The 25965-nt window shown below is 33.3% G+C and overlaps 4 protein-coding genes and 1 long non-coding RNA gene across 7 annotated transcripts; 2 read left to right on the top strand and 3 right to left on the bottom strand.

Moving 5' to 3' along the window:
- The first annotated feature begins 2037 nt into the window (after positions 1 to 2037).
- Positions 2038 to 4136, top strand: LOC103930351 (bidirectional sugar transporter NEC1). The gene is made up of 6 exons (XM_009339672.3): positions 2038 to 2217; positions 2433 to 2469; positions 2583 to 2793; positions 2924 to 3085; positions 3183 to 3302; positions 3393 to 4136. The coding sequence occupies exons 1-6, from the start codon at positions 2169 to 2171 to the stop codon at positions 3615 to 3617; spliced, it is 804 nt and encodes a 267-aa protein (XP_009337947.2). The 5' UTR covers positions 2038 to 2168; the 3' UTR covers positions 3618 to 4136.
- Positions 4137 to 4282: 146 nt separating this feature from the next.
- LOC103930352 lies at positions 4283 to 7734 on the bottom strand. Of its 2 annotated transcripts, none has more exons than XM_018643279.2 (8): positions 7517 to 7734; positions 6590 to 6913; positions 6312 to 6483; positions 5779 to 5956; positions 5594 to 5677; positions 5186 to 5293; positions 4684 to 4953; positions 4283 to 4571 (listed from the first exon to the last, which is right to left on the bottom strand). In XM_018643279.2, the coding sequence occupies exons 1-8, from the start codon at positions 7518 to 7520 to the stop codon at positions 4458 to 4460; spliced, it is 1254 nt and encodes a 417-aa protein (XP_018498795.2). In that variant the 5' UTR covers positions 7521 to 7734; the 3' UTR covers positions 4283 to 4457. The 2 variants fall into 2 exon arrangements, with proteins under 2 accessions (XP_018498795.2, XP_018498794.2); XM_018643278.2 differs by having other exon boundaries at positions 6312 to 6486; positions 7517 to 7732.
- Positions 7735 to 9687: 1953 nt separating this feature from the next.
- On the bottom strand, positions 9688 to 12532 carry LOC103930402 (transcription factor MYB1). 2 transcript variants are annotated; one of them, XM_048573226.1, is made up of 4 exons: positions 12029 to 12532; positions 10547 to 10676; positions 10358 to 10464; positions 9688 to 10267 (listed from the first exon to the last, which is right to left on the bottom strand). In XM_048573226.1, the coding sequence occupies exons 1-4, from the start codon at positions 12126 to 12128 to the stop codon at positions 9945 to 9947; spliced, it is 660 nt and encodes a 219-aa protein (XP_048429183.1). In that variant the 5' UTR covers positions 12129 to 12532; the 3' UTR covers positions 9688 to 9944. The 2 variants fall into 2 exon arrangements, with proteins under 2 accessions (XP_048429183.1, XP_009338015.2); XM_009339740.2 differs by having other exon boundaries at positions 9688 to 10464; positions 12029 to 12530.
- A 5739-nt stretch (positions 12533 to 18271) lies between these two features.
- Positions 18272 to 19532, bottom strand: LOC125473925 (lon protease 2-like). Its single transcript, XM_048577348.1, is given in 4 exon segments — positions 18272 to 18278; positions 18877 to 19321; positions 19324 to 19454; positions 19510 to 19532. Coding segments are annotated over 4 exon segments (606 nt in total).
- Positions 19533 to 19698: 166 nt separating this feature from the next.
- Positions 19699 to 22602, top strand: LOC125472135. Its single transcript, XR_007254068.1, has 3 exons — positions 19699 to 19889; positions 21376 to 21491; positions 21892 to 22602. It is a non-coding gene; the product is annotated as an uncharacterized LOC125472135 (long non-coding RNA).
- Positions 22603 to 25965: the final 3363 nt, after the last annotated feature.

Here is a 25965-nt window from a genome sequence, read left to right as displayed (position 1 = left end):
CATGTGAGACAACTTACTCTGATATTATGAAAAGTTGAGATTTCACCATAAAACCAATTGGCAATCTGAGAAGTAGCTCAATTATTTATAAGCACATACAATATCCTTAATTTACCCGAGGTGGGATTCATACACTCAACACACTATACATGAGGGGGTGTGTGGAGAATGAATTCAGATTGATGGGAGGAGAGACCTTACATGAGTTTATACATAAATTAGGCTACTCCCATATTGGCAATTACTTTTATAGTAGAATCTTAACTTTCTTCTTGGTATCAGAGCAGGTTGTTCCAGATGTGAAGCCTAACGGCCACACATGTTCTACGTCACTCTGTTTGTGTTGTCCTCATATTAAATTTGAAAATTCACCAGACGTAAAAAAACGTATTGAGAATAAATAACACATTACTAAAGAAGTGAACTTTACATAAACTCATAAATAATTTGAACTATATTAGGGGTGTGCTATCCACACATCCCTTTTTACTTCTCACACACCTCTTATTAATTTATATTCTTTGATTTTATTCAATTCATCCTATCCGATGACCGAAAATTAAAAAAATATGTGAGAAATAAAAAATAATGTGTGAATATCGCACCTCTTTTCAATATTACCACAACTTCCTGGCATATAAAAAATAATTGTAGGGCAGACCAAACAATTAAGAAGCCTCGACCCGTAGTGGTTGATTGGTAAAATTTGGTAGTCTCTCAACTGTCACATCATACATAGGTATTTCCTAGCTAGCTAGGATCCAATATTTGCGTCGAAATTGGGAGGTTCCCATCTTTGTGTAAACCTAAAGTTCCTAATTTAGCACGCTCTTGTTCACTTTTTTCATACTTTTTTTAATTGCTATTGCTTGATCTTCTTCAGTTTATTTAATTCGACGATTGAAAATTAGAAAAGTTTGTAAGAACTAAAAATAGATGTATGAAAATCACATCCCTTTTAATAAAAGATGCAGAAGAGTGTCCTCTAAAATTTGCAGATCACACTTCCCTAATCATTAAAATTTAAAGATATTTAAATATAATTTTAGAGAGAATGGTGTTGTTGAATACTTTTAGCTCGTTTATTAAGTGTTTTTAAATGATTAAAAGTACTTTTAAAGAAAATATTTTTGGATTCTAAAAGTATTTGAGTGCATTATGCAAAAAACAGTAATTATGTGCTTCTTAATTACAGTAAGCACTTCAAGTGCTTTTCTAAGATTAAATTATATTTTTACTAAGGGTTGTTTTCAAAATTATTTTATATAATAGCACTTTCAGTCATTTAAAAATACTTTACATACGAGCCATTTATGTGCATAGTGGACAAAATGTTATTCTTAATTTGAATTAAATATCTTTTAAATCTATACGTTTTACTTGAAAATTTTAATTTATCCAATTCAATCATTGTGTTTTAATTCCTTAACTATTTTGGTTTTTTTTTTTTCTTCTTTTTGTCTAACTTAAGTGTTGTTTTACACGTGCATAGCACGCAGAGGCGTAGCTAAGCAAAAGGGACCAAGATTGTTAATGGATAGCATAATGATAAAGTTTATCCAAACTAAAAACATAAGGATCAAAAGTAAAAAAAAAAAAATGGAGCAACGCCGTAATTAAGATGGTATTTACTATTTAATCTTTCTAAGCTTTCATTTTTGAAGAATGTACGGAGTCACATATCGGATACTTGACAAAGTAAATTATAATTTTATATTAAGTTATGTTACTTCTAATTGTGTGTTAGGCTAGTAGTTAGTTAATTGAAAACGGTATGATCAGTGGGTATTTTCATTTCCCATATGCAACATCAATATCTGGGCAACTCATGGATGCCATGCAAAATAACCAAGCCACCTATTACATGGTTTAGGACTCCCAGTTAGGTACTTCAATCACATATAATTAGTTACTTATCATCATAGATAAGCTGTGAACGAAGATGGAAGTTTCATTTCAGTCTCAGTTTGTCACGTAGTTGATGAGTTGCCTAACTTTTTAACTTATACCTTGCTATAAAAGGGTACCTGAAAAATGGAATCCTTAAGCTTTTTTGCGGTGTCGAATTAACTACTGCAAACAAAGGTGCTGAAAAAAGCTTCACAAGAAAAAGAAGGGAAAAAACTACAAATTTAAAACATAAATATTCATCAATCATCAGCAGCAGAATGCAGTTCTTGAATACCGAACAACTGGCTTTCATATTCGGTCTCTTAGGTATGTAAATATATAATTGTGTATATCAATTTTCTTTCTCTCTTCTATTCAGATATGGTTATATACAATTAAGTAGGTAATTAATTAAAATGCTCACTCAAACTTCATTCTTCTAAAAAGTTCTTTAAAAATCTAAAATTTTCAAGTTGTTTTATGATATTATTCCTATTATCTAATTCTGACACAAGCTTTGGATTATTGTCATGGTTTCACAGGTAACATTGTATCATTCATGGTGTTTTTGGCGCCAATGTAAGACCCTTTTACTCTAAACAAACAACCACGTACTTAAACCCTAATTCAAATCTTTATGAATAAGTTGCATTAGCGTAACTCTCTCTCTCTCTCTCTCTCTCTCTCTGCAGACCAACGTTTTACACAATATACAAGAAGAAATCATCGAAAGGGTTCCAATCCATACCTTACGTGGTTGCCCTACTCAGTGCAACTCTATTGTTGTATTATGGAGTCCTCAAGACAAATGCTTATTTGATCGTCAGCATCAACGGCATTGGAATCGTTATCGAAGTTACTTACCTCATCCTCTACATTGTATACGCATCCAAGAAGGACAAGGTCAGAGGCATACATTTTGCATGGCTCTTTTTGTCTTATTGTTTGTTAGGGAGTACTAAAGAAAACACATATGCAGATATGTATGCTATTTAAATTGGATATATGCTTATACTTTGATCATGGCTGGCAGATTACTACACTGAGTTTGATCCTGCTAGTAAATGTAGCCGCTTTCGGGTTGGTGCTGGCAGTCACCGTCTTCCTTCTTGGAGGGACAGCGCGCATTTGCGCTGTTGGATGGATTTGTGCCGTGTTTAACATTGCTGTATTTGCTGCTCCTCTAAGCATTATGGTACTTAATTAACTAGTTAAATGATAAATCTCTATTTTTCCTTTAATTTAGAATTATGGCAATCACTATCATTTGACATGTATTTACATTCCGGCAGAGGCAGGTAATAAGAACCAAAAGTGTGGAATTCATGCCATTTTCTTTGTCCCTTTTCCTGACACTTTGTGCCACCATGTGGTTCTTCTACGGATTATTCACAAAGGATTACTACATTGCAGTAAGTACCAATTTCCAATTTCATTTCTTGGAATTTTGAGGTAGCCCTAATTTTTGAAATCTGACACGAACATTTATCGGATGAGCGCAGTTACCAAACGTGTTAGGGTTTCTATTTGGCGTCGCCCAAATGATCCTATACATGACATACAAGAATTCAGGGAAAGATGTCGAAGCGAAAAAGAGTACTATGGAGATGAAGAAGTTGAGCTCCACCAACCGTCCAAATTTGACGGGCAGTGTGAGCAAAAATCCAAGATCAGATGAACTTAAGCAGACTACGGATGTCTATGAATCAAACGATGAACACGTATAGTTCCCACTGTTTCAGCTCAAGAAAGATTGAAGATTTCATATAATTCTAGCCTTAATTTTCTGTTTATCCATAGTGTATCTCTCATATGTAAAACAGTAAATGGTAATAACCTTAGGGATAGAAGCCTTGCTGTGTAGGTGTAAGTGAAGAATTGGTTGTGTCTTGTATGTTTTAGAGTTATTTAATATTAATTAAATAAATATCCACCCAAATTAGTAGGTGGATTGGAATAATATTTCTAAGGAAATATCATTGACAACCAAGAGATATTCTCCCTTGGAATATGCCAAGGATGGTGGGATTGGCTTGGTGAGCAAGCATATTCTTCTACAGCCACTATAAATAGAGGCCATATGGGGAGGGTTAGGAGTAGAGAAATAGAGCAGCCATTCCTTAGTTTCCCTAGCCGAAATTCCTTAGTGGAATTTCCCCGCACAAATCTCTCCCTACAAGTTCCATTCTAGCAAGGCGAGACAGTGGTCCGAAATTTGTCAATTCTGATAGTTTAACCTAAACGAATTCCCTGTCTATTTGTATATATTTTCAACAGTGTGCAATCCTGAACAATCATATAGCAAAAAGTAGATTAGTTCTTTTATATAAATGTCTTGTGTTGTAAGAAAGCACCTGAGCCGAAGCATTAACTGGCAATGAAGTCATCAAAATGTAAAATCGCAAAAATTTCATTAACCATCAACTATCCCAGATACACATAGCTAGCAGGATTGCAAGAAATCATTAGAACAGTTACTAATTATTCATCAAACAATGCCGAAAGTTGAACATAAAACTCAGGATGTAGACAGATATGTACACGTCGCATAGAAAGTGATCATTGATTTACATCATGCAATTTCTTGTTAGAAAACGTTCACAGCTCAAGAAGTTATCCCATATCAGCTGCACATCTTCCTTGAGTACCTCAGAAATTGAGCTGACTTCAACATTCTCTTCCTGAAAATTGAAAGAAAGGGAGATTTCGGTACACGATAAACCTTCTCAAATAAATCTTTTCTTTCAGTACATGAAATAAAAAAAATTGTCCCAGAGAAAGGGAAACTCTTACCTGCAACATTGAAATGACCTTTTTCAGCATCAGACTTGTCTCCCAAGTAGCTTCCCCAGTTAAGGTTCTAAAATCGAATCGATCAGCATGTCTTACTTTCAGTCTCAGTGATGAATTTTTATACATATTAGCTATTACGTGCCAAACCCCAACAACTTTATATTTATCTCCAGAAGACTCCTTTCCCAGAGGCCACCTCAACCCACCCTTCACATATGGATCGAGAATTGCCGAATTAATCAGATCCCTAATGCTTTGCATCTCATCATCCTGAAATACCAACAATTCATATGAATCTGATTACATAACCACATTCCAAGCTGCATAAGTTCAGCAGTTGATCCATGGTTAAACCTCATCGTCCGGTTACATTTACAGAAAATTTTATATTCTTTGTTTTGATTGTGGTTCCATGATAAATAGGTTATAACTAAATTGCTTTGCTGAAACAAGAAGGAATAGAAATGTAAATTTCCAAAAGGTACTGGGTGAAGCAGCTTACAGTCAGATCTGTTACAAGTCTCTTCGTGCATAGCATTACTCTCAGGTCCAGACTCTTAGTAGTGCATGAAATGTCCATCACCATGTTACGCAGTTGATTCAGTTCAATCTAAAATAAAGAAATTTGGCATTGCAATGTAAGTCTTAGTAAACATACGCTATGCCAAGCAACAGGGAAGAGGGAAGAGTTAAGGAACCATTAATGATGCGGAAATGGTGTTCACACATTATTCCAAAAATTGGAAAGCTTAATCACATTCACCCGTTTAACGTTTACTTTTGTTATAAAACCCTAATATTTAGAAGCACAGTAGATTATACTTAATCAGTATCATGACAACTCAATCATGAAACTGAATCACTATATACCATTTCATCCAATTTAGTTGGCAGGAATAAAAAAACTTGCCTTGTAGAGTTGTAGCTTTCCATGTTCTTTCATTACACGGCATTTGCAGGAGAGAGTTGCATCTGGTCTGGTGGAATCAGACAACTATACGAGGAGGACATAGATGAGTGATTCAATAGCCAAAGTCAGAATTGTGGAAAGCATAAACTCAGAACTCAGTAAGGTGATGTGTCTAAAAGAAATACCTTTACTTGGAATGTATCTTTCTCCTCTTCGAAATCAACTCCAATTTTTGGGACGACTTCGTTCACAATATTTTCCTTATATGAAACAGGAATGTTTGTATAAAATGATTTCCTCAATTGTTTCAAGATTTCAGGACACAAATTTTTTCTGATGGATTCCATGTCAATTGAAGGGCTCCTGATTCAAAGATTTCAACAAAAATTGTTATACATCTGTCAGTGTACAAGTATCGAAATAATACCAAAATAAGCATCAATACCAAATAATATTGTATCAGGTATCGAAAACCAAGGGCAGAGTTTTAGAATCCTGCTTCACTGTCCAACTTGGCATCCTACCTTCTTAACTAAAATGCCAAATGTAACATTTTATCATAGTATAGACTATTATTTGTTCTACTTCAACCAGTATTCTGAGGCGGATAAAAGAACAACATAAAGGTAAAAAGCATAATCGGGTTAAACAATCAACTAAATGAATGGCACAATAGGCTCAATAGCCAACCAATGAATCATATAAGGAGAAATCTAACCTACGAAAAAGTACTTTCCCCACTCTAGCAATCAAAGTAGGATTTACTTCTTTGAGCTTTGCGCACTTCATTTCATTCTTCACGTGTTTAAAAGAAGAAACCAAGTCTTCCAGCACATTTTCTGTTATAGATACCCCAGGGCTCCTTGGCAAATTCCATTTGACCTCACCACCTTCTGTCACATATCAAGCATGAAAAAAAAAAAAACCAAACATATCCACAACCCAAGTAACAACATACAAGATAAATGCACTAAAAAGAAATATTAGAGTACCAACCGTTATCTAGACTAGTATTGAATAAAGCTAGACGGTTTTCTCCAATTTTCGGCTCAGTGGACTCCAAGTAAATGGGCATAAGATTAACAGAAGGCAGAAATTGGTTATCGTCATCCAAACCAATGGTGAGCCATCTCGATGTAGAATGATCTGCATAAACTATTTTTACAGTCCATTCCACATCAGACTTATTATATGGCTTGACGTTTAAGTTTTTCTTGAATTGAGGAGCAAGCAGCTCTGGAGTCAGCAATGGCCTCTCCGGTTCCTTCGAGTACCGCTTGTGTGGTGGAATGTAAGCCATTGTAGAACTAGCACTAATGCCTAAAAAATCAAAGATCAAAATTAGGCCAACCGGAAAAAAAAAAAAAAAAAAAAAAAAAAAAGGGGGAACTTTAATGAAATACTCTCGGTACTGTTCACTTTAACGAAAAACTACATTTTTACGCTAAAAAGTCAATCATAGTACTGTTCAATTTACCATTTATTTCGTCATTATCGTTAAAACTTAACGTTTTCAAACAATTTTCATTAGTTTTCCTAAAAAAAAAGACTTAAAACAGAGTACTCACATTTATGCAGCAAGAAGTGTTCTTTCTCATGTTTATTGAAGAATATCAGACTTATCTCTAAGTTTCTTGGTTAATTTAATTCCATTTACTTCCAATTGGTTTCTGAGAAAATTGAAATCTTTCATTTGTATTCGGAAAAAATTACAAAAATTAAAAGAAGGGTTGAGCTAATAAAGTGAGAATCTGTTATTTCCTAAGAAATTGATCAACTGGGTAATCATTATTTATCACTTTATTGGAGCAAAACATATATTGGAATTGATACGAACACAGAACAGAGAGCAGACATAATTCAAACAATTTATAAGTAGAGAGAGAGAGAGAGAGAGAGGAAAATGAAGAAAGGGGAGCTTACCCATTAATCAATACACAGAGGTAGATAGAAAGTTGAAATCTAGATGGAGCAGAAATGGGGATGAAGATGAAGAATTGGGGTGATCAATCGGCAGTTCTTTCACTATATATATTTACTCTCTGCATTGCCTTTTGAAGTTTTTTCCCTTTATAAAATGGCAACTTGCTGGAGGGCTTTTTCCATTTTTTCTTTTTAGAGACACCTTGCTGGAGGGTTGTACTTATAGATACATACATATATATATATATATATATATATATATATATATATATATTTTTTTTTTTTTTTTTTTTTTTTTTTTTGTGACAAACCTTGCGGCAGGGTTTTTTCTTTGGAATCCTTTTTGCTAATTAACCTCGCTGGAGGGTTTTGATAACGAAAAAAAATTAGCTTTGTGCAAGAAAGGGAGAATTGTTTACGTAACTTCGAGCGAAAGAGTGAACATTATATTTTTAACCATTCGAGGTACAAACTCTTAGCAAATGGATTATAGTGTAAGGGAAACTGCAATTGAGGGAGGAGAATTAAACTTGGAAATGGAAATTGTCCTTAACTAACCATATATAAACTATACAAGTACGAGCCCTCTCATAGTTTAAGAATCACACTAGAGGACAAAAATAACGTATAAAAATTTGGATTTTTAACATGTGATATTGAGTGTTGTTCGTCATCAAAAAGTTAAAAGACCTTGCATTAGCTTATTAGAAGTTAGGGTTGATATCCTGATATCATAAAATTAAGCAAAGCAAATCACTCTCACAATAAGCACTTAACTAATACCACATAGGTTCACAACGAAGCAGAAAACGGTTAGTTATTTCAATAGTGAAAGGCTTGCAGCTGGCATGCAGTAGTTTCATTTCATGTTAGAATAAGGTTTACAGCACAAGAAGTTGTCCCATATCAACTTCACATTTTCCTGCAGCATATCAGAAATCGAGCCGACTTCAACATTTCATGGTATAATTCTTCCTCCCCTTAATTTGAACTCCAGTCCAACCTTCGGGACAACTTCCTTTACAGTGTATTCCTTATATGACACCAGAACGTTTGTGAAAAATGATGTCTTCCATTGTCTAAAGATTCCAGAATCCAAACTTTCACTTATGGATTCCAGGTTCATTCAAGGAGTCCTGAGAGTTACAAAGAAAGAAATCAAACCTAAAAATATAGCACATGCTTTCTGTCAAAGTTTCAACTGTGCAATCTAATATGTCGTAGATTTTATACAAAAGACTTCGATACAATTAATTGTAGAACCATCCATTATAAGCTTAATTGTGTCAAGTTTCCCATGTGGGACTTTTACATTGTTCAACACTTCAATATATGCATGGCAAATCAATGAGCTCACTAATTAAGAAGGAAACCAAACATATGAAATAGAAATTTTCCCACTAGCAACCAAATTCGGACAAAATTCTTCGAGCTTATTTCCACACTACTCTCGACTTCATTCCTTGCATTTTTAAATGAAGAAACAAGGTCCTCAAGCACATTCTGCTATAGATACCCAAGGAGTCTTTGGCAATTTCCTTATAGAATCCAAGTAACAAACTTACAAGATATAAATCAATGTACTAATTAACAAAATGTTATACTAGCTACCATTATCTAGATAAGTGTTTATCAGAGCTAGAGTTTTTTCTTCATTATTCCTCTCTGCAGATTCCAAGGAAATGGGCACAAGCTTAACGCGCGGTAGACGGAAACTGGTTCTGATCATTCAAACCAATAGTAGAAATTAGAAAATCTCGATGTAGCATGGTTTGCATATGCATAAAGAAATCTTGGATCAAAACTATACTTAGATGGCTTCACATATTTTAAATTTTTCTTGAACTGGGGAGCAAGCAGCTCTGGCGTTGGTAACGGCCTCGCCTTTTCCTTTATGTGCTTCTTGTGGGGCGGGACGTAAGCCATTACACCAGAACTTGTGCCTAAAATTAAAAAGGAAAATTAATGAAAAAGGCTTGAAAACCTTGAGTTTTAACGATAAGGACAAAATAAATGGTAAAGTAAATAGTACTAGGTTTAACTTTTTAGTGTAAAAATGTGGTTTTTCGTTAAAGTAAACAGTACCGCAGGTTTTTCGTTAAAACTCCCAAATTAAAATCGTAGCAAGGCAAAAAGAAAATAAAGGAGGTTAAAACATTGTACTTTATACCACAAGAAATTCCATTTTCTCATGTTTATTGATTTAAATCAAACTAATCTCTGTCTCTTGATAGAATATTTCTTAGGTTAATTTAAGTTGAACTGAAAGGACAAATGTTTCCCTATATGGGTCATTATTCACATCACCTCTTAATTTCATTAACATTCGGTGGTACATGTTGATGCATAAATTAAAATTATATCATACTAATAATGACGAACACCTAATTAATAGTTAAGCAAATCCCTCTCATAATAAGTTCCTAAATTAATCAGTCCAGAGGTCCATGTCGGCGAAGATGGAGTCGTCCCACTCCCATTTTCTGTTGACCTGATCACCATCATCGCTACCTTGATGATATTCTTTAACTTGTTGATCAAATGGTGGAAGGTCATCATCCATTGGATGGTGACTCGCATTAATACCAGTACTATTATTATTCTCAAATATCTGATTATTATTCTGACCATTTCCATTAAAATTGCATAGCTTTGGCATTGGCCCTGTGCTGCTACCTTCGTCTTGTACAAATACAATAACTGGTTGATGAGGAGTTGGTGCATATGACGGCCTCTTTGAGCTGCTTGTACCTGCAGAGTTTGAAGCTTGGGATCTTATGACTTTTACACCATTATTAATGTTCCTTACTGCATCATGCTTGTTATTAATATGATATTCACTTTGATGATCTTGTTGAGCGTTTAGCCTTTTGCTCAAGTGACAATTCCAGTAGTTCTTCACATCGTTACCGGTCCTTCCCGGAAGTCTAGCTGCAACCGATGACCACCTGACAAAAAAAATCGACTGTTAGGGTTTATGCGCAAGAGTAGATATGTGTGGTTTGTGGGTGATTATTAACTAGAACTTACCTGTTTCCCAGGAGCCTGTGGAGCTTGATGATGAGATCGACTTCCTCTTCTTCAAAGTTTCCTCTTTTGATGTTTGGGCGGAGGTAGTTTAACCACCTCAGCCTACAGCTCTTTCGGCACCTGTTTAGACCTTAATTCACAGCAATAATATCCATGTTTGAGGGATTAACATGCTTTTTGACACTGAGAGTAGCCATAATTTATTTATTTTTTAGCAATTAAGATAGCTTGTTTAATTCTAATCAACTAATTAGGGTTTGTCTGTGAAAGAATTTTTTGGTAGAATGCTTCTTTATGAAGCATTTCCATTTTTCTTCTTTTATGAAGCCATTAAAATTTTATGGTATTTCTATTAAAAGATCGTAGTAAAAACACTTCTAAACATAAATGAGTCATTAGTAGTATCCCCAAACTAGATCATCACTAGGAACACCATCCATGTATGTATGTATGTATGTATGTATATATATATTCAATAATCATATATATGGAGGTAGACTAATTTCTTCAAGAACCCAACGAGATGCCTAGTCTAAAGGGTGTGTATGACCCACTAGCATGTTTTCCATGAAAAGTTGAAATGTATACATGAGATTGGTAACCAAAAATGAACAATCTTTGTCTCCTAACCTAACCTATATATGGGGTAGAATTTCAATAGCATGTCTGAAATGATATGGAAGTGATATGACCCACCCTTTTAATCTCCACTTTGGTCCCATCTCCTTCTTTACTATAAAATTTATTGTTTTTTTATAGGGAAATTTAGTGTTTAAAATAGTGTTAATTGATAGCAGGAGGATATGATTTTCGCATTTTTTTTTTCCTCTTCACGTGTTCTATCTCTTCTTAGAGTTAAATAAATCAAAAGAAAAAGTGCAGAATGAGAAACTGAGAGTGTGAAAATCAATATCCTAACAAGTTCTATTCTTGATAAGAAAGTTGAGAACAATACTAAATATATACTGAGAAGGAATTCCACATTGATGAGAGAAAATATCATACATGAAATTATAAGAAGTTGAACTACTATCAATACAGTCAATTTAGTTTATGATGAAAGCTCAACTTTTTCAATATATTAAATATAAATATATTCAGCCCTTTATACAGTAGTGTTATACATGCCACAGGGGTCCTATTTTCATGTCAAAAAAGAAATTAATCGCTCATAAGATGCCATTGAAAAATAGTTAAGGAATCTAAGGATCCATTTGAAATTGCATTCTAGAATAGCTAATGTGTTTTCTGACAATCAAAAACCTTTTTTTAGTATGGTTTGCATAAAAACTTAAAAGCACTTCACAATATTTCTTTATTGTTCCTTAATAAGCGTTTCTTCAAGAGTCAGTGCTTTTCCAAACAACGCTTGAATTTTAAAAAAAAATCGATTTATTTATAATCGAAGTGCTTTTTAAAAAATCTTTAATATAGAAGCAGCCTTCAGTTGATGGCAAATTATGAAGTTAAGCAAGCAAATACCAGCCAAGAGAGGAAGACGATGCCATTTGCCTTCTCCATGCTGCTCTATGCATTTCCTGAGCAATTGATCCTCTTCCTTAGTCCATGGAAAGCCACCCATCTCTCCTCGTGATCCTTTACACTCTTACACTACTCTCTGATGAATCTAATTTCATTGCAGCCAGAGACTTATATATATCCACTCAATTACAATAAAATTGTACTTTTGATCTTCATTTTTGTCACTTTAATTGAGGATGGTGCTATCCACACATTCATTTTGACCTCTCACACACCTCTTGCTAATTTCTATCCTTTGATCAACTTTCAATTCATTTGATCCGATGACCGAAAGTTGAGCAATGTATGTGCGAGATAAAAAGGTGTGTGTGGATAACACCGTCCTTAATTTAATGCATTACAGGAAAACCATGAAATATGTTCACTTGAAAAGATTTTTCAATGTGTTCGGAATATGGGAGGATATACCACATATTATTATACAATTGGAGGGGCACTTGAAAATTTTTTTTACTCCACTTGTATAATGACATGTGATGTATATATTGCTCCATATGTCCTGAACGCACTAAAAAATCTCTCGTTCACATGAAACTAGAATTACATGGTGAATGGTCCATATTCTTTCTACGAGAGTATGGCTATATACATGTTTATAATGAGGCAGCATTATTATGTCTTCCTGATACATCTTTTTCAAAATTTGGCCTAGCTAAATAGAAGTGGGACAACTCCATTCATATTTTATTTATTTATTTATGCGCTGGTTTAATTAAAGTCTCTCATGCTCGATTTGTTTGCGTGATTATAACTATATACGTGTTTATACTGAGGCAACATTATTATGTCTTTCTGATACGTCTCTTTTTATTATATATATGGCACATGTGACGGATCAGAGCCAAAGAGAGGGACCATATATATACGTGTGGTTTGCGCTTGAGAGACCCTTTTAGCAGGGTGTTTGAACTGGAAATAAGCATTAGGCTTGTTTTAGGCTCAAACTATTTCTTCTTTCTGAATGGACTATTCATTTTCATAAACGAGAAGGCCGGGGGTGCGAGCCCAAACAAATTCAAAAGTGCTTTTATCTGACACTAGAGTCGGTGAACAACCGGTCACGGTAAGAGCACTATAGTCGACTTTCACAAGAGAAAAACTACTTTACAGTGGCATTCTGGGGGGTTTTGGAAGAACGAAAGACCAAGTTGAAAAGATAAACGTCTTCTTCTCTGATTCCAATCATGTCATCAACTTGACTCAAGGGGATTTGATCCGAAACGAACTTCAAATCAATGACAAGCTCTCTCTATTAAAAGCAGAAAAGAGGTTGAAGACATGGACACTCAAATCAAAAATAAAAAAACTTTGCTCTTCGCAGTCAGATTTTTTATTTTGTTACAAGTATTTTTCAATACATTCAGCACCCTCTATACTTTTATAGCTTTGCTATATTTCATGGAGTATCGATTTTCTGTATTCAAATTCAATAAAAACACTCATTTCAGTGTTATGAACTAGCCCGAACAGCTCGTGGACTTGCCCGAACAGGTTCAAGCTTTCCCAAATGCTTGTGTTTCACATTCCCCTCTACCTTATTATCTTGTACCTTCAAATACTTATCTTTTTGTTCAAGTTATTTATATGTTGTAAACATTTAACAAGCACTCAAGTCTTTCATTAACTTTACTTTCAGTCTTTTCCTTTTTCCAGCTAAACGGTCTTACTTTCTGTCTTTACGTTTACATGAGAATTGCAAACTGACTTGGAGCCATTTTGGATCAATTTGTGGTTGTCTTTTATTTGGCACCAACACAAAGAATAAAGTCCATGGGGACAAGGCATAGAAAAGAACTTAACATAGATTTAATATCTCTATTGCACAGTCCCGTGATAACGAAGTTCAATTTACTTGTGGCGCAAGCAAACGACCTAACTAATAACAAACAATCAATCAATCTGTTAGTTTTGGCCAACATTGTGCATCTGAAATAACAAATCTCATTTGAGATAGCCTGAAGGCCTCCCAAAGGCACCCTTAATAAGCTTAAGCTGACACAGAGTTCTCAAACACTCGCAACGGGAGTTATGGCACCAATACAGGGATTATATTTTATTATAGAAAAAAAGGGGATGATAGGGCCTCCGTAGATACCATGTCTTTACCGTATAGGATCCTCGTTGTAGAGCAACAAAATTGAGTACAAAGTGAAACATATATAAGTTCATGGGTATATGGTGAATGCATGGCTTCTACCACGTTTAATTTGGCTTCTGTAAAACGGAGTCCTGTTAAGAAATTGCTCCAATGTCATATATGTGTATAACATACATCTGCATGAATTATTATGCATGCGGTCCACGAAAAGAAGTAAAGGCGTAAGGAGTCAAGGACCATGCATTTGCATTAAATTTGCATGTGTATACATTTTTTTTAATTTAATTATTTATTAAGAGGAGAGGAGAGGATTCGAAACTATTACAATAATTTAAGAGATGAGGAGTTTCGAAACTGAAAGGCATGGAAAGGATATTGGACCTTATGCGATTTACAATTTTGCATGCATATACATATTGACTGCATCAACCATATAAAATGGCCTTTTCGACCAAAAAATAAAAAACTATATAAAATCGCCTGGCCCTAAACCGTAGTCAGCAACTTGATTTATTATTGTTTGAATAAATTCTCACATGGAATTGTTATTGGCACTCAAAATTCTTATTTTTTACTCTAAACTTTCTATAATTAGAAAGAAAAATATACTTATAAGGAGTATAGAATAAATTTTTAAAGTGCTAATAGCATCCCTCTGATTCAAACTGTATAACTAGCCACCTTGATGGCTATGACATAAATACACGCATATTTAATAGTCCCTGCAATTTTCATCTCTATTGTCTCACTGGATTTGAATCTGGGAAGCTTTGGCTGGTGACATTGAAAACGACATCGTAACCATATGCAAGTCGTGTGAGAACTACAACCCACATGCAAACATTCTAATATATTATACAGCTTAATTAGAACATAATTAATAACAAAGAATCATATAACAAATTGTTCCATTAATTAGTTTGTTAGCTATGAGGGAAGAGGGCTAAAACTATTTAACTCGTATGCAAAGCTTTACGTTTCTGATGTGTGATTCATATATATAGTATCAAAATCTCAATAAACCAAAGAAATATGAAAGTGAAGAGGAATAAATTGAACTACCATATTGTGTTTAATCTCGTAAAAATTATAGGCAATCATCTAGGCTCAATTGTTTCATAGTTTTCTTGAAGTATCAAAAAAATTAGCTTATGAGCACCTTAGGGTTTTGTTTTAAAACTTCCATTTCTATTTATTGTTTCATTTTTATGTTAGTGGTAAAGGAAAATGCACAAGAAAAATGAGGAATGAAGAAGGGAGAGATGAAGAAATGTCAAAGGAAATCTATATAACGAAAACTAAAACAAAAAATAAAAAGTTATTTTGTTGTTTTCACTTCCAAGATTTTGTTTTCACTCATTCTTCTCTATTTCTTCCCCTTTCTACCATACAATTCTTCATCTCTCAATTCTTCCATATCAGTAGCGCAGGCAAAAATATTTGAAGTTGTATCAACCTTAAATAACTATAAGATTAAAAAGATAATAAGAAAAACTCATATAAAAATAAAAACTGAAAATATAACTTTAGCCCCTGAAACTCAAGCTTCTTTACAAAAAACCCGACATAGTCTTTTTACCTGAATAAAACCCAATGACTAGGCTCCACATAAGCAAATTCATTAATTATGTTTGCCTTTACACATTTTGCATTTTAGATGCCTAAAATACCCCTACTTACGGTTTTAATGTATACATTTTATTCTATGCAAATTTGAAGGGAGGGATTAATGAAAAAAAATGCATTAATGTTTAAAATCATTGCATATTAATATATCATAACAAATTGTATATTATTGCTTCTGGCAAAAAAAAAAAAAAAAAAAGAGCACTAATGTTATACTTTCCTTAAGATTTCGTAATTGTTTTTCAAATTTGCATAAAATTAGACAATTTTAATTTAATCTTGTTATTTTCTTACCAAATGAAAATATGAAAGGGCACTATAAAATTTGCTCAGTAATAATACATGCAAAATAATTTACTTATAAAATAAAAGAAATGTTATTTGATTCAAAATAATTTTATCTATATTTTATCTAGTAGTAAAATGTGCCCAATATATATGTAATAATGCATGCAAATAATTCACCTAAAAATAAAGGAAATTTGGTTAAAAATAATATATCTACTACCTTCAATTTTCCCTTTTTTAAAAAAAAAAAAAAAAATTTACTAACATAATTTACCTATTGTTTATTCTTATAAAAAAATGTATCTACTGTTTTATTTTAATGGTGATAATTTGTCTTGGTTTAGTTTTTACGAAATAATTTAGGCACTGTTAACTTGACCAAAACAATGTAACTACTATTTTAATTTACCTACAAAATAAATTCTATTTGATTCAAAATTAATTTACTTATATTTTACATATAAATATAGATAAATTATTTTTAACACACATATATAATAACAAATAAAAAATGTCTAATGTATGTAATAATCTATGTAAAATAAGTTACCTACAACATAAAATATTAATTGGTTTGTTATTTTATCAAACAATATTATTTGATGCAAAATAACTAATTGTACAAAAGATTTTCTTTTTTCATACGAAAAAATGTGCCATAATTGTTTATGAATATGGATAAATTAATATTATATATATATATATATATATATATATATGTTACTAATATTTATGATACAAGAAAGGTAAAATTTCCATATGGGGTTAATTGCTAATCATAATTAGGGTGAGTAATAATATCTATTGACATAATTAGGGTTTTGTGGCATAAGTTGTAAATATGTTGTAATAATTGGTTATATATTTGTCTACATGGTATTCTATTTGAATTTTGAGTTTTATTTGAATGTTTAATATTATGTGGGTTTTTGTTTGGAAAATAGAAGTTTCAAGGGTCTTTCTCTAAAGAACCCAAATAAAAATCCTTAGTATATATGTTTCATAAAACTTTCTAATAAAATTACAATTGTCCTCGAGGAGTTTTAATAGTCTGAAATTTTCTCATAATCACATCATTATAATATTATCTATCTATCTTTCTCGATAAATATAACCATATTGTTATCAACCACATATCTCTCATTCGGTTTCACAAATCACTTGTTAGTATATTCATAACATAAAAAGCTCTTTATACACTAGTAGTAGCAACTAGTAAGATTAGCGCCAATGTCACAAGCAAGTAGACCAATGGGGATACCTTGTCTTTTTTTGTCTTAACTAGTTTTAAAAGTTTAATTAGAATATCTCTCAATAACTCTATAAATTAGAATATTTTTAATTAGAGAAAAATAATAATTCTTACCAATAAACAACCTAATCCCAAAGAAAATTGTAAATTTAGGATTAGGAATTACCTAATTGATTTTTTTGATTCATAAAAGAAATCCAAAAGATGAACTGATGAATGGTGTATTGTTTTTTCTACACTGAGTTGGAGACGAGAAAACTTTGAATAAGAGAGGGTTTAAAAGTTTAATTGCTAATTGATACGTTTTAGGTTTGGTAATTATCTAGTGAACCTAAAGGGTTAAATATGGATAACCACCCAACTTTTTAGGTAGGTTCCAAATTAGTCTCAATATTTTAAAACATACCAAATAATTTTAAAATTAGACATCCGTTAGATCATCGGCGTTAAGTGATGACTTTACGAACATTAAGTGATGATATTTCTAATATTAACGATGAGGTGGACAAATACTAAAGTTGGTCATTGCCACCTTTGGGGCTCTAATTCCCAAATCAACTCCTTTAAGCTAAGATATGTTGTAAGTTTGTGTTGCTAAACTGCGTCGATTTGGAAATTTAAAGTTTCATACATGGCTTGAGAGTAAAAACCTGCTTTAATAATTGTCGACATCATCACTTAATGCTAGTGTACCAAACAAATATCCACTTTTCAAAACTTTAGATATTTATTTGAAATATTTTAAATAATTAAGACCATTTTAGAATAACTCCTAAAAATTGGGTAGTTGTCTGAACTTGACATTTTCCTAAATATTATAAATGTTGTAAATAAAAAGAGAAGACTAATAAGTGGGGCTTAGGATGTTTTAGTGGGCCACAAGGGGCAAATTATAAGCATATTGTACATAATTAATAAATTAGGATCTGTTTGGAAATATTTTTAAAATGATTATAAGCATTTTTGAAAGAAATTGTGTTTAGAATTAATCTTTAGTAAATATACAAGTGAATCCTGGAAAAGCAATACTTCCTGCAAGAAGTACCACTTCAAGTTCTTTTAGAACCCAAAAATGCTTCCAGACTTTCAATCATTTTAAGAACACTTCCAAATAAATCCTTATTATATAATATATTCTATATATACTAAAAGCTGGTGGATTGGCACTGTTCATTAACAGTGCCCATCCGGTTTTAACCCTCATTTTATTCATGGTTTTTGTACTTTGGTGGGATTGTGCAGTAAATGGTCTATTTTGCCCCTCTTTCATTTTTGTTTGCAGCTGTTGCTCCTAGGGCTGGGCACGGGCCGGGCCGGGCCCAATTTTGAAGGGACCGGACCGGACCTAGGTTCAAAGAGAACGGGGCGGGCCGGGTCAGGGATTACATTTTCTAATATAAGAACCGGACATTACCCGGCCCAGTTGAAACGGGCCGGTTCGAGCCGGGTCCACGGGTCCTTTATTTTTTTTTTTATTTTTTTTTTTTGGTTGTTTGAAAAAAAAAAAAAATTGTACGGGTCCACGGGTCCTTCTCTCTCTTCAACCGCGCCGCCGTGTCCTCCAGTTCCAGCAGCGCCTGCTGCTCTCTCGGTGCCCCTTCAAAAGTGCTCCCAACGAAAAACGAAAACGGCGTCGGAAACAGGTTTCGTCGCAGGTCCTGCACATCCTTCTCCGGCTTCCCGCCCAACCGATTTGACAACCGAATCACATCCTTCATATACAACTCGACCTCGCTGGCCAACGCCTCCAGGTCCTCCTCGCCGTCGTTCGACGGCAGGTCTTCGAGCCATTGGACCTCCGCCACCAGGTAAGGTTTGGTACGGACGAGGTCAGTGACCCGGAACCGCTCCTGGCCTTTGCAGATGAGGAAGAACCGGTCATCGACGAGGCGCTCGTGCTTGACGACCTCGCCGACGCAGCCAACGTCGACGGTGCCGGAGACGGCATCATTGTAGATAACCCCGAAGATCTGGAGCGGAACTCGAAGATCTGGAGGGGGAGGATGGCGCCGGGGAAGAGGACGAGGGGGAGGGGGAAGATGGGGAGCTCGAGCGAGGTCTGAGACGAGAGAGGAGAGGAGATTTGGGGAGTGGGGTGTCGACTGTGGGAGGTGGAAACGGTTCGGGTCGGGGACCCGTTTCCTCAGCAATTAAGACCCGTCCCGCCCCGCAAATGACATGGACCCGCCCCGCCCCGCCCCGTTTCAGGATTTTAAAAACAGGACCCGCCCCGTACCCGCCCCGAATCGCTCGGACCCGCCCCTACCCGCGGGTCCAGGCCCCGTTTGCCCAGCCCTAGTTGCTCCCGTTTGAAAGGTGCTTTTTGGTGTTTTTGGTTGAGCTTTGGCCACGTTGCGTTTTATAGGAAAGATGCCAGAAGCATCTTCTACTTTTTCTTTTCCTCTTCGTTTTTCTCTCAGTCGTTCCGTTTCTCTTTAGTTTTCCCGTCTGTCTTTTGATTTCGGTTCCGATCGGATCTTCTCGAAGGTGTTTGGCGTTTTTCCCCTGTTTTGCACAAACGAATTGCTCCCGTTCAGGTATGTTGATTCATGTGTTGGTTTATTTTCTGTTTGGTTAGGAAGAAAATTTTATGATTGATTGTTGTGAATATGGGCTATTCAGCTTTTTTGCCCAGCGTTTTCTTTGTTTTTTCGTGCTCTACGTCTGGTTGTTATCTCTGATTTTGCATTTCGGTTGCAGGAAACATTTTTCTTCAAGTTTTAGGGTTTTATTCTTCCTAGCTTTTTCTGGGTCAGGTATATAATTTATCTCTTTGGTGTTTTTTTTTTTTTTTGTTTGTGCTTTGATTTTTCCCTCAAACTTAAAAAAAAAAAGAAAAAAAAAGAGGAATACTGATGATTAATTTTTGGGTTTTGCTTTGTATGTTTCGGTTTTGTACTGTGAGTGAGGAATTTTTTATTTTGGTGTTTTAATTAAGGGCTAAACATTTCCAGCTATACAAATGGATGATCATGATTAATTTTTGGGTTTAATTTAGCTGTTGATTATTGTGGATGAGTTGCGAAACTTCTTTTCGATTATGTGATATGTGCCTGTTATGTTTTTTTTTAATTATTTTTGCGTTTTAACTAAAATTGAAAGATTGCCGACGAATGGATATGGCTACGGTTATATAATTTATCTTTAACCTTTTTTTCATTTTTTTTGTGTTTTAATTAAAATTTAAAAATTGTTGAGGAAGGATATGGCTGCGGTTTAAGGTTTAGACTAATTAATTTTATTGTTGTTCAGGTTTTTTTTGGGGAAATTTTTGGGTTTGGTTGTTCTAATTATCTGTGGTTTGATTTTTGTCCGGAATTTAAAAGAAGAAAAATGGCCATGTTTAACTTTTGGGTTTTCTTTGTCTGTTCTGCATTTTAAAGTTTGAATTATGGATTTTTTTTGTATGTCAATCTTTAAATGATCACTGTATGGATTTTTTTTGTGTTTCAGCATATGCCCTTATTGGAATTTTGTGATTTGAGAATTGTAGAAGTTAGTAGCAATTCAAAACCCGTTAAATGGCATGAGAATTAGAGTGATTTGAAATCGGCGAGCAAGTATATACTAAAGCTCAGCGGATTGGCACTGTTCATTAACAGTGCCAATCCGGTTTTGCTCCTGATCTAACGCACAGTTTTCAGCCCTTTAAAAGATGCTACATGAATTGGCGATTTTGCCCCTTGGTAGAGTGAGTCTACATATGGGAAGGTGCTCGAACCCTCTCTCATTTTCTTCCTTTGCTTTTGGCTTTCGCCTGCTCTCTGTTTCTCTGCTTTTTTCCATCTTCGATCTTCGTGTTTCCTTGCTTCTCTGTTCATGTTGATCGTCTGCCGTCTGAAGAGGTGGGTTTTCTGGCTGATTGCGGTGTTTTAGGTGTTTTAGGTGGTTTGTCTATTTTATTTGTAGATCGATTGGTTGGTTGGTGTAATATTGAAGTTTTTTCGTATTGCATTGACTGTTTCGTTGATTTTTTACTGTATTCAATGCCGTTGTCTAATGTGAATCGGTTTTTTCTTGCAGGAAATATTGGTGTTTGAAGAAATTAAGGCTTAGCAAAGTGTGACTACCTATGCTTGAATTAATGTTGAAGTTTTGAGCTCAATTAGATTAAAGTGCATAGAACATCCATAGAAGTGGTAAAAGTTCTTCCCTCAATCAGCTTAATAGTAGTTAACATGTATGCTTACTTTTCAATTATTAAGAAACTGTACCTTCCAGTTGTATGAATCTCTAATGCATCAACATCATTTCTTCTGAGAAGTTCAGAGGTTGCATAAGCATCTCTTATGTACGAGCACACTCTGCTATTATGAATTGGAGTAGTTCTTATTGTCTTTAAGTGATTCTTATCACAACAATTAGGGAAGAAATCCCTTTCTTTTAAATTGGATTATCCCAACCTGCATAAAATTGAGAGTCATGTTGATAAAATCTTTATCTTTATTATGCTGTTATTAAAAGTAGCCTTGAAATATTTTAAATTCGTTTTATATTTATTTGAGAAGTAATTATTTCTTTGTTTGCAATCATCTGCAGATTAATTTTGGTTGAAAAAAAAAAAAAAAATCTTTGCTGCATCTCAATTCCTATTCTAATTTTAACTGCCAAGTTAGCTTTCAGCTGTCAAGTTTACAGACAATTGATTGTGTTTGTAAGTGCTTTTCACTTTGTTAATATTGTGTTCAAGATTATATTTCTTCCTTTTGTTTGACAATTGTCTGATTGTAGTTAATACTGTGGCTCTAAATTGTATATCAAATCATTCTTTTCAAATATTTCTTTACTTAAGTTATAATGTTGAGCTACTTTATGTTATAATTTTATAACTAGATAGTACATTATCATAAAAATAGAATGTTTTGTTTTTTTTTATCAATGTTATCTATGCAGTATAGTCTTTTTGTTTTTTTTTTTTCCTTTACTCTGTATATTACCTTTTTATCTGAGAAGTTACTTTTAATTTTAGCTTATACATTTTAAACCCATCGGTTCCACGTTGTGTTAATCATGATTCTTGGAACCATAGATAGTTTTTATTTTTGTAGTTAACTGTGTTATCGTTTTTAGTAAAACTGTGAATATCATAGATAAATTATATGTAAAATGCTTTTTTATAGTCATATACTGTGTTATTAAAAAAGTTAGATGTTTGCAACAACTGTCAATATCACGGAGTGATATTACAATTTTCTATTGTGATAACAATTTTTGTTTTAGTTAACATATACATTTCTTTGAACATGTGTATTTGTTAATTTTGTGTCACCCATTGTTTAAAAAAGTTTTAGGGCTCCTATTTTCTCACGATATATTTGATAATCTAGCCATCAATTTATATAATTCATGTATTAGTAAAAATCAATTGGCTTTTTTTATTTTTTGTAATTTGTGTTTCATTGAGAATAAACATTGTTAATACTGTTGATCTTTGCAGTTTCCACAGCGTGGATAAGACAAGTAAGAAGTGATACTCCCATTGAAAACTTATCTACAAAATAAATTTTGCTCTGTGGTTACATGGTGCATTAGTGCATAGTTTCACAACTGAACTATAAGAAGTAAGAATGTAGTTATCTTATTACTTTGTTAATTTTTAAATTTTTTTAAGTTCTATTTATTATTTGTTTTATATTTTGTGTCTTGCCATTTGTTGCTGAACTAAATTCTATTGTCCATTGTAATAATTGTTTGTTGTTTGCCTTTTTGAACAGATTGGCTATCGTATTTTCTAAAATTTCAATTGTTAAAGGTGAGCAATTTGAAATTTGAAATTATTTAGTTTTAAACTTTACTTTTTTTAATCTTTTTTTTTTTATAACTTTTTTTTTCCAGTCGCATTTTAAAATTTGGGTGATCTATTCTTTTTAATCATTATAGTATATATTTGTTTAATCTTCACATTATGTGTTTGTTGATACTTCTTTTTTTCATTTTTTTGTCTTTTTTTCAGCGTGGTTTGCACTAATTTGTTTTCAAATTTGTATTACAATTTGATTCCATCATGTCAAAAAGACTTGCAAATGCTTTAACAATTAATGATACAGAACACGAGAAAGAGTTTGTCAATAATCAATCCTATGCTTTATCTGACTATGACAGACAATTTAAAAGAGTGTGTAGAATAAGTTGTATACAAAACCATGTCGATGTTTTCTTATCTAAGAGTAGTCCAATTATTCAGGAAAACTCAGCCATTGACTACCAAGATGGTACTAGCACATCTTCTGTTCAACAAGATGTTGAAAACATAAGTTCTTCCAATATCAATGAATCACATTGCATGACTGTTGTTGAAAAAAATGTTCTCTTAAGAGATAAAAAGGGAAAAAAGGTTGTCAATGTATTAGACCAATCTACAAAAAATACTCAACAAACCCTTGATGATCAGAATAATAATCTTATGAACAAGGGTCAAGCATTTTTTCAAAAGAATAGAAAAGGTTAGTTCTTAATTTATGCATCTATTAATTTGATATATCATGAATTTCAATTTTCTAATTGCCTAAATAATATTACGCTCATTTTGTTTTGTTTTTGTATCTTTTTTTGTAGGAGTTGTTAAAGAATATGCGGACTTAGGAGATAAAAGTTATAAGTGTGTTCATTGTGGTGCTTATTTTTGGCTAAAAGAGTCTCTTAAACCGAAGTGTAAAAACGATCTACCTGTTTTCACTCTTTGTTGCCAACAAGGAAAAATTAAGTTTCCAAATCCAAAACCAGCACCACCATTTTTAGATTACTTGCTTGATCCAACTAAAGGGCAAAAAAATTTATCATTTCGACAAAATATTAGAACTTATAACTCAATGTTTGCATTCACTTCAATGGGAGCCAAAGTTGATAACTCAATTAACAATGGATCAAGCCCTTATGTTTTCAAAATCAGTGGTCAAGTTTGTCATTTAATGGGATCTCTTTTGCCTGTTGATAATGAGTCTCCAAAATTTGCTCAAATGTATGTCTATGATACATATAATGAGGTGGAAAATCGACTTAAAGTTTTTAATTCCAATGGAAACAATCAAAGCCTAGATCCAACAATTGTAGAAGGGTTAATCAAAATGTTTGATGCATCAAATGAATTGGTTAAACTTTTTCGAATGGCAAGAGATAAATTTGAAAACGATGCTCTTTCTTCATTAAAAATGACTTTGCTAGGCAGGCAATTAAATGATAGCAAACAATATGAGCAACCTACAACTGATGAAATAGGTGGTTTGATAGTTGGAGATATAGGATTGTATGATTCTAATCGAGATATTATTATAGAGTCTAAAAGTCACGAATTAAAACGTGTAACAAAGTTGAATCCTAAATTTATGTCTCTGCAATATCCAATTCTTTTTCCATATGGTGAAGATGGTTATAGACCAGATTTAAAATGGAATGAAAATTATAAAGGTAAAAAAACTAAAAGACAAAGAATACCAATGAGAGCTTTCATTGCTTATCAAATTCAAGAACGAGAACCACCATTAAGTACATTGTTAAGAGGAGGAAGACTTTTTCAACAATATTTGGTCGATTCTTTTGCAACACTTGAAGAAGATAGATTAGATTATATTAGACAAAATCAAAAAAAATTTGAGAAGTGAAGTTTATAAAGGAATATATGATGCATTCTCAAAAGGTGATACTGATGCAAATAATTTGGGACAAAAAATTGTATTACCTGCTTCATATACTGGAAGTCCTAGATATGTGATAAATAATTATCAAGATGCTATGGCTATTTGTAGAGAATACGGACATCCTGATTTGTTTATAACATTTACATGTAATGTTAAATGGCCAGAAATCACAAGAGAGTTTGAGAATAAGCCAGGATTCAAACCTGAAGATAGACCTGATATAATTTCTAGAATCTTCGAAATGAAGCTTGATCATATGATTGATTTCATCAAGTCCGGGAAGCCTTTTGGAGAAATTCAAGCAAGTAAGTTACTAAAACTCATTCTAGCACTTATTTCAAGCTTTTTAGTTTTCTTATTTATTATAAAATTTACTTTTATTCTTTTCTTTGTTTTCATTTTTTCCTCATGAACAGATGTTTGCACAGTTGAGTTTTAAAAAAGAGGTTTACCTCATTCTCATATGTTAATATGGCTGAAACCAAATGTGAAATGTTTTTGCGCATCAGATATAGACTCAATTATTTCTGCTGAATTACCTGATAAAAATTTGCATCCACAACTTTATGAAACTGTTAATCAGTTTATGATTCATGGTCCATGTGGTTGTATTAATCCAAAATCACCTTGCATGCGAGAAAATAAATGTTCTAAAAACTTTCCTAAGCCATATAAAAGCGAAACAATTTTTGACACAAATGGTTTTGCTGTTTATAAACGTCGTGAAGATGAAGAAAAATTTGTGATTAAAAACGGTATAAAAGTTGATAATAGATTTGTTGTTCCTTACAATGCAGAGTTATTACTAAAATATAATGCACATATAAATGTTGAATCCTGTTGTCAATCAATGCTTATAAAATATTTATTCAAATATGTAAATAAAGGTTCAGATAGAGCACGTTTAGTTTTTCAAGAAAATTTGAATGATGAGATTTTAGCATACCTCAATTGTAGATATATATCACCTTATGAGGCT

The sequence above is a fragment of a genome, unplaced genomic scaffold (assembly GCF_019419815.1).
Source record: "Pyrus x bretschneideri cultivar Hongxiangsu unplaced genomic scaffold, Pyrus_bretschneideri_v1 Contig11, whole genome shotgun sequence".
Classification (NCBI taxonomy): domain Eukaryota; kingdom Viridiplantae; phylum Streptophyta; class Magnoliopsida; order Rosales; family Rosaceae; genus Pyrus; species Pyrus x bretschneideri.
Note: the sequence above shows the minus strand (reverse complement) of the source record. Positions and strands in the feature narration are given on the sequence as shown.

Excerpts from the sequence above, each read along its gene's own strand:
- LOC103930352 (XM_018643278.2), bottom strand. Across the intron at positions 5,957-6,311 it reads GGGAAAGTACTTTTTCGTAG|GAGCCCTTCAATTGACATGG; the intron begins GTTAGATTTCTC and ends TCTTTGAATCAG. Across the intron at positions 5,294-5,593 it reads GAAAGCTACAACTCTACAAG|ATTGAACTGAATCAACTGCG; the intron begins GCAAGTTTTTTT and ends TCTTTATTTTAG.
- LOC103930402 (XM_009339740.2), bottom strand. The coding sequence starts at position 12,128 with ATGGGTGGCTTTCCATGGACTAAGGAAGAGGATCAATTGCTCAGGAAA. Across the intron at positions 10,677-12,028 it reads TCGTCTTCCTCTCTTGGCTG|GTCTAAACAGGTGCCGAAAG; the intron begins GTATTTGCTTGC and ends CTGTGAATTAAG. Across the intron at positions 10,465-10,546 it reads CACAGGCTCCTGGGAAACAG|GTGGTCATCGGTTGCAGCTA; the intron begins GTAAGTTCTAGT and ends TTTTTTTGTCAG.
- LOC103930351 (XM_009339672.3), top strand. The coding sequence starts at position 2,169 with ATGCAGTTCTTGAATACCGAACAACTGGCTTTCATATTCGGTCTCTTA. Across the intron at positions 2,218-2,432 it reads TTTCATATTCGGTCTCTTAG|GTAACATTGTATCATTCATG; the intron begins GTATGTAAATAT and ends ATGGTTTCACAG. Across the intron at positions 2,470-2,582 it reads ATGGTGTTTTTGGCGCCAAT|ACCAACGTTTTACACAATAT; the intron begins GTAAGACCCTTT and ends CTCTCTCTGCAG.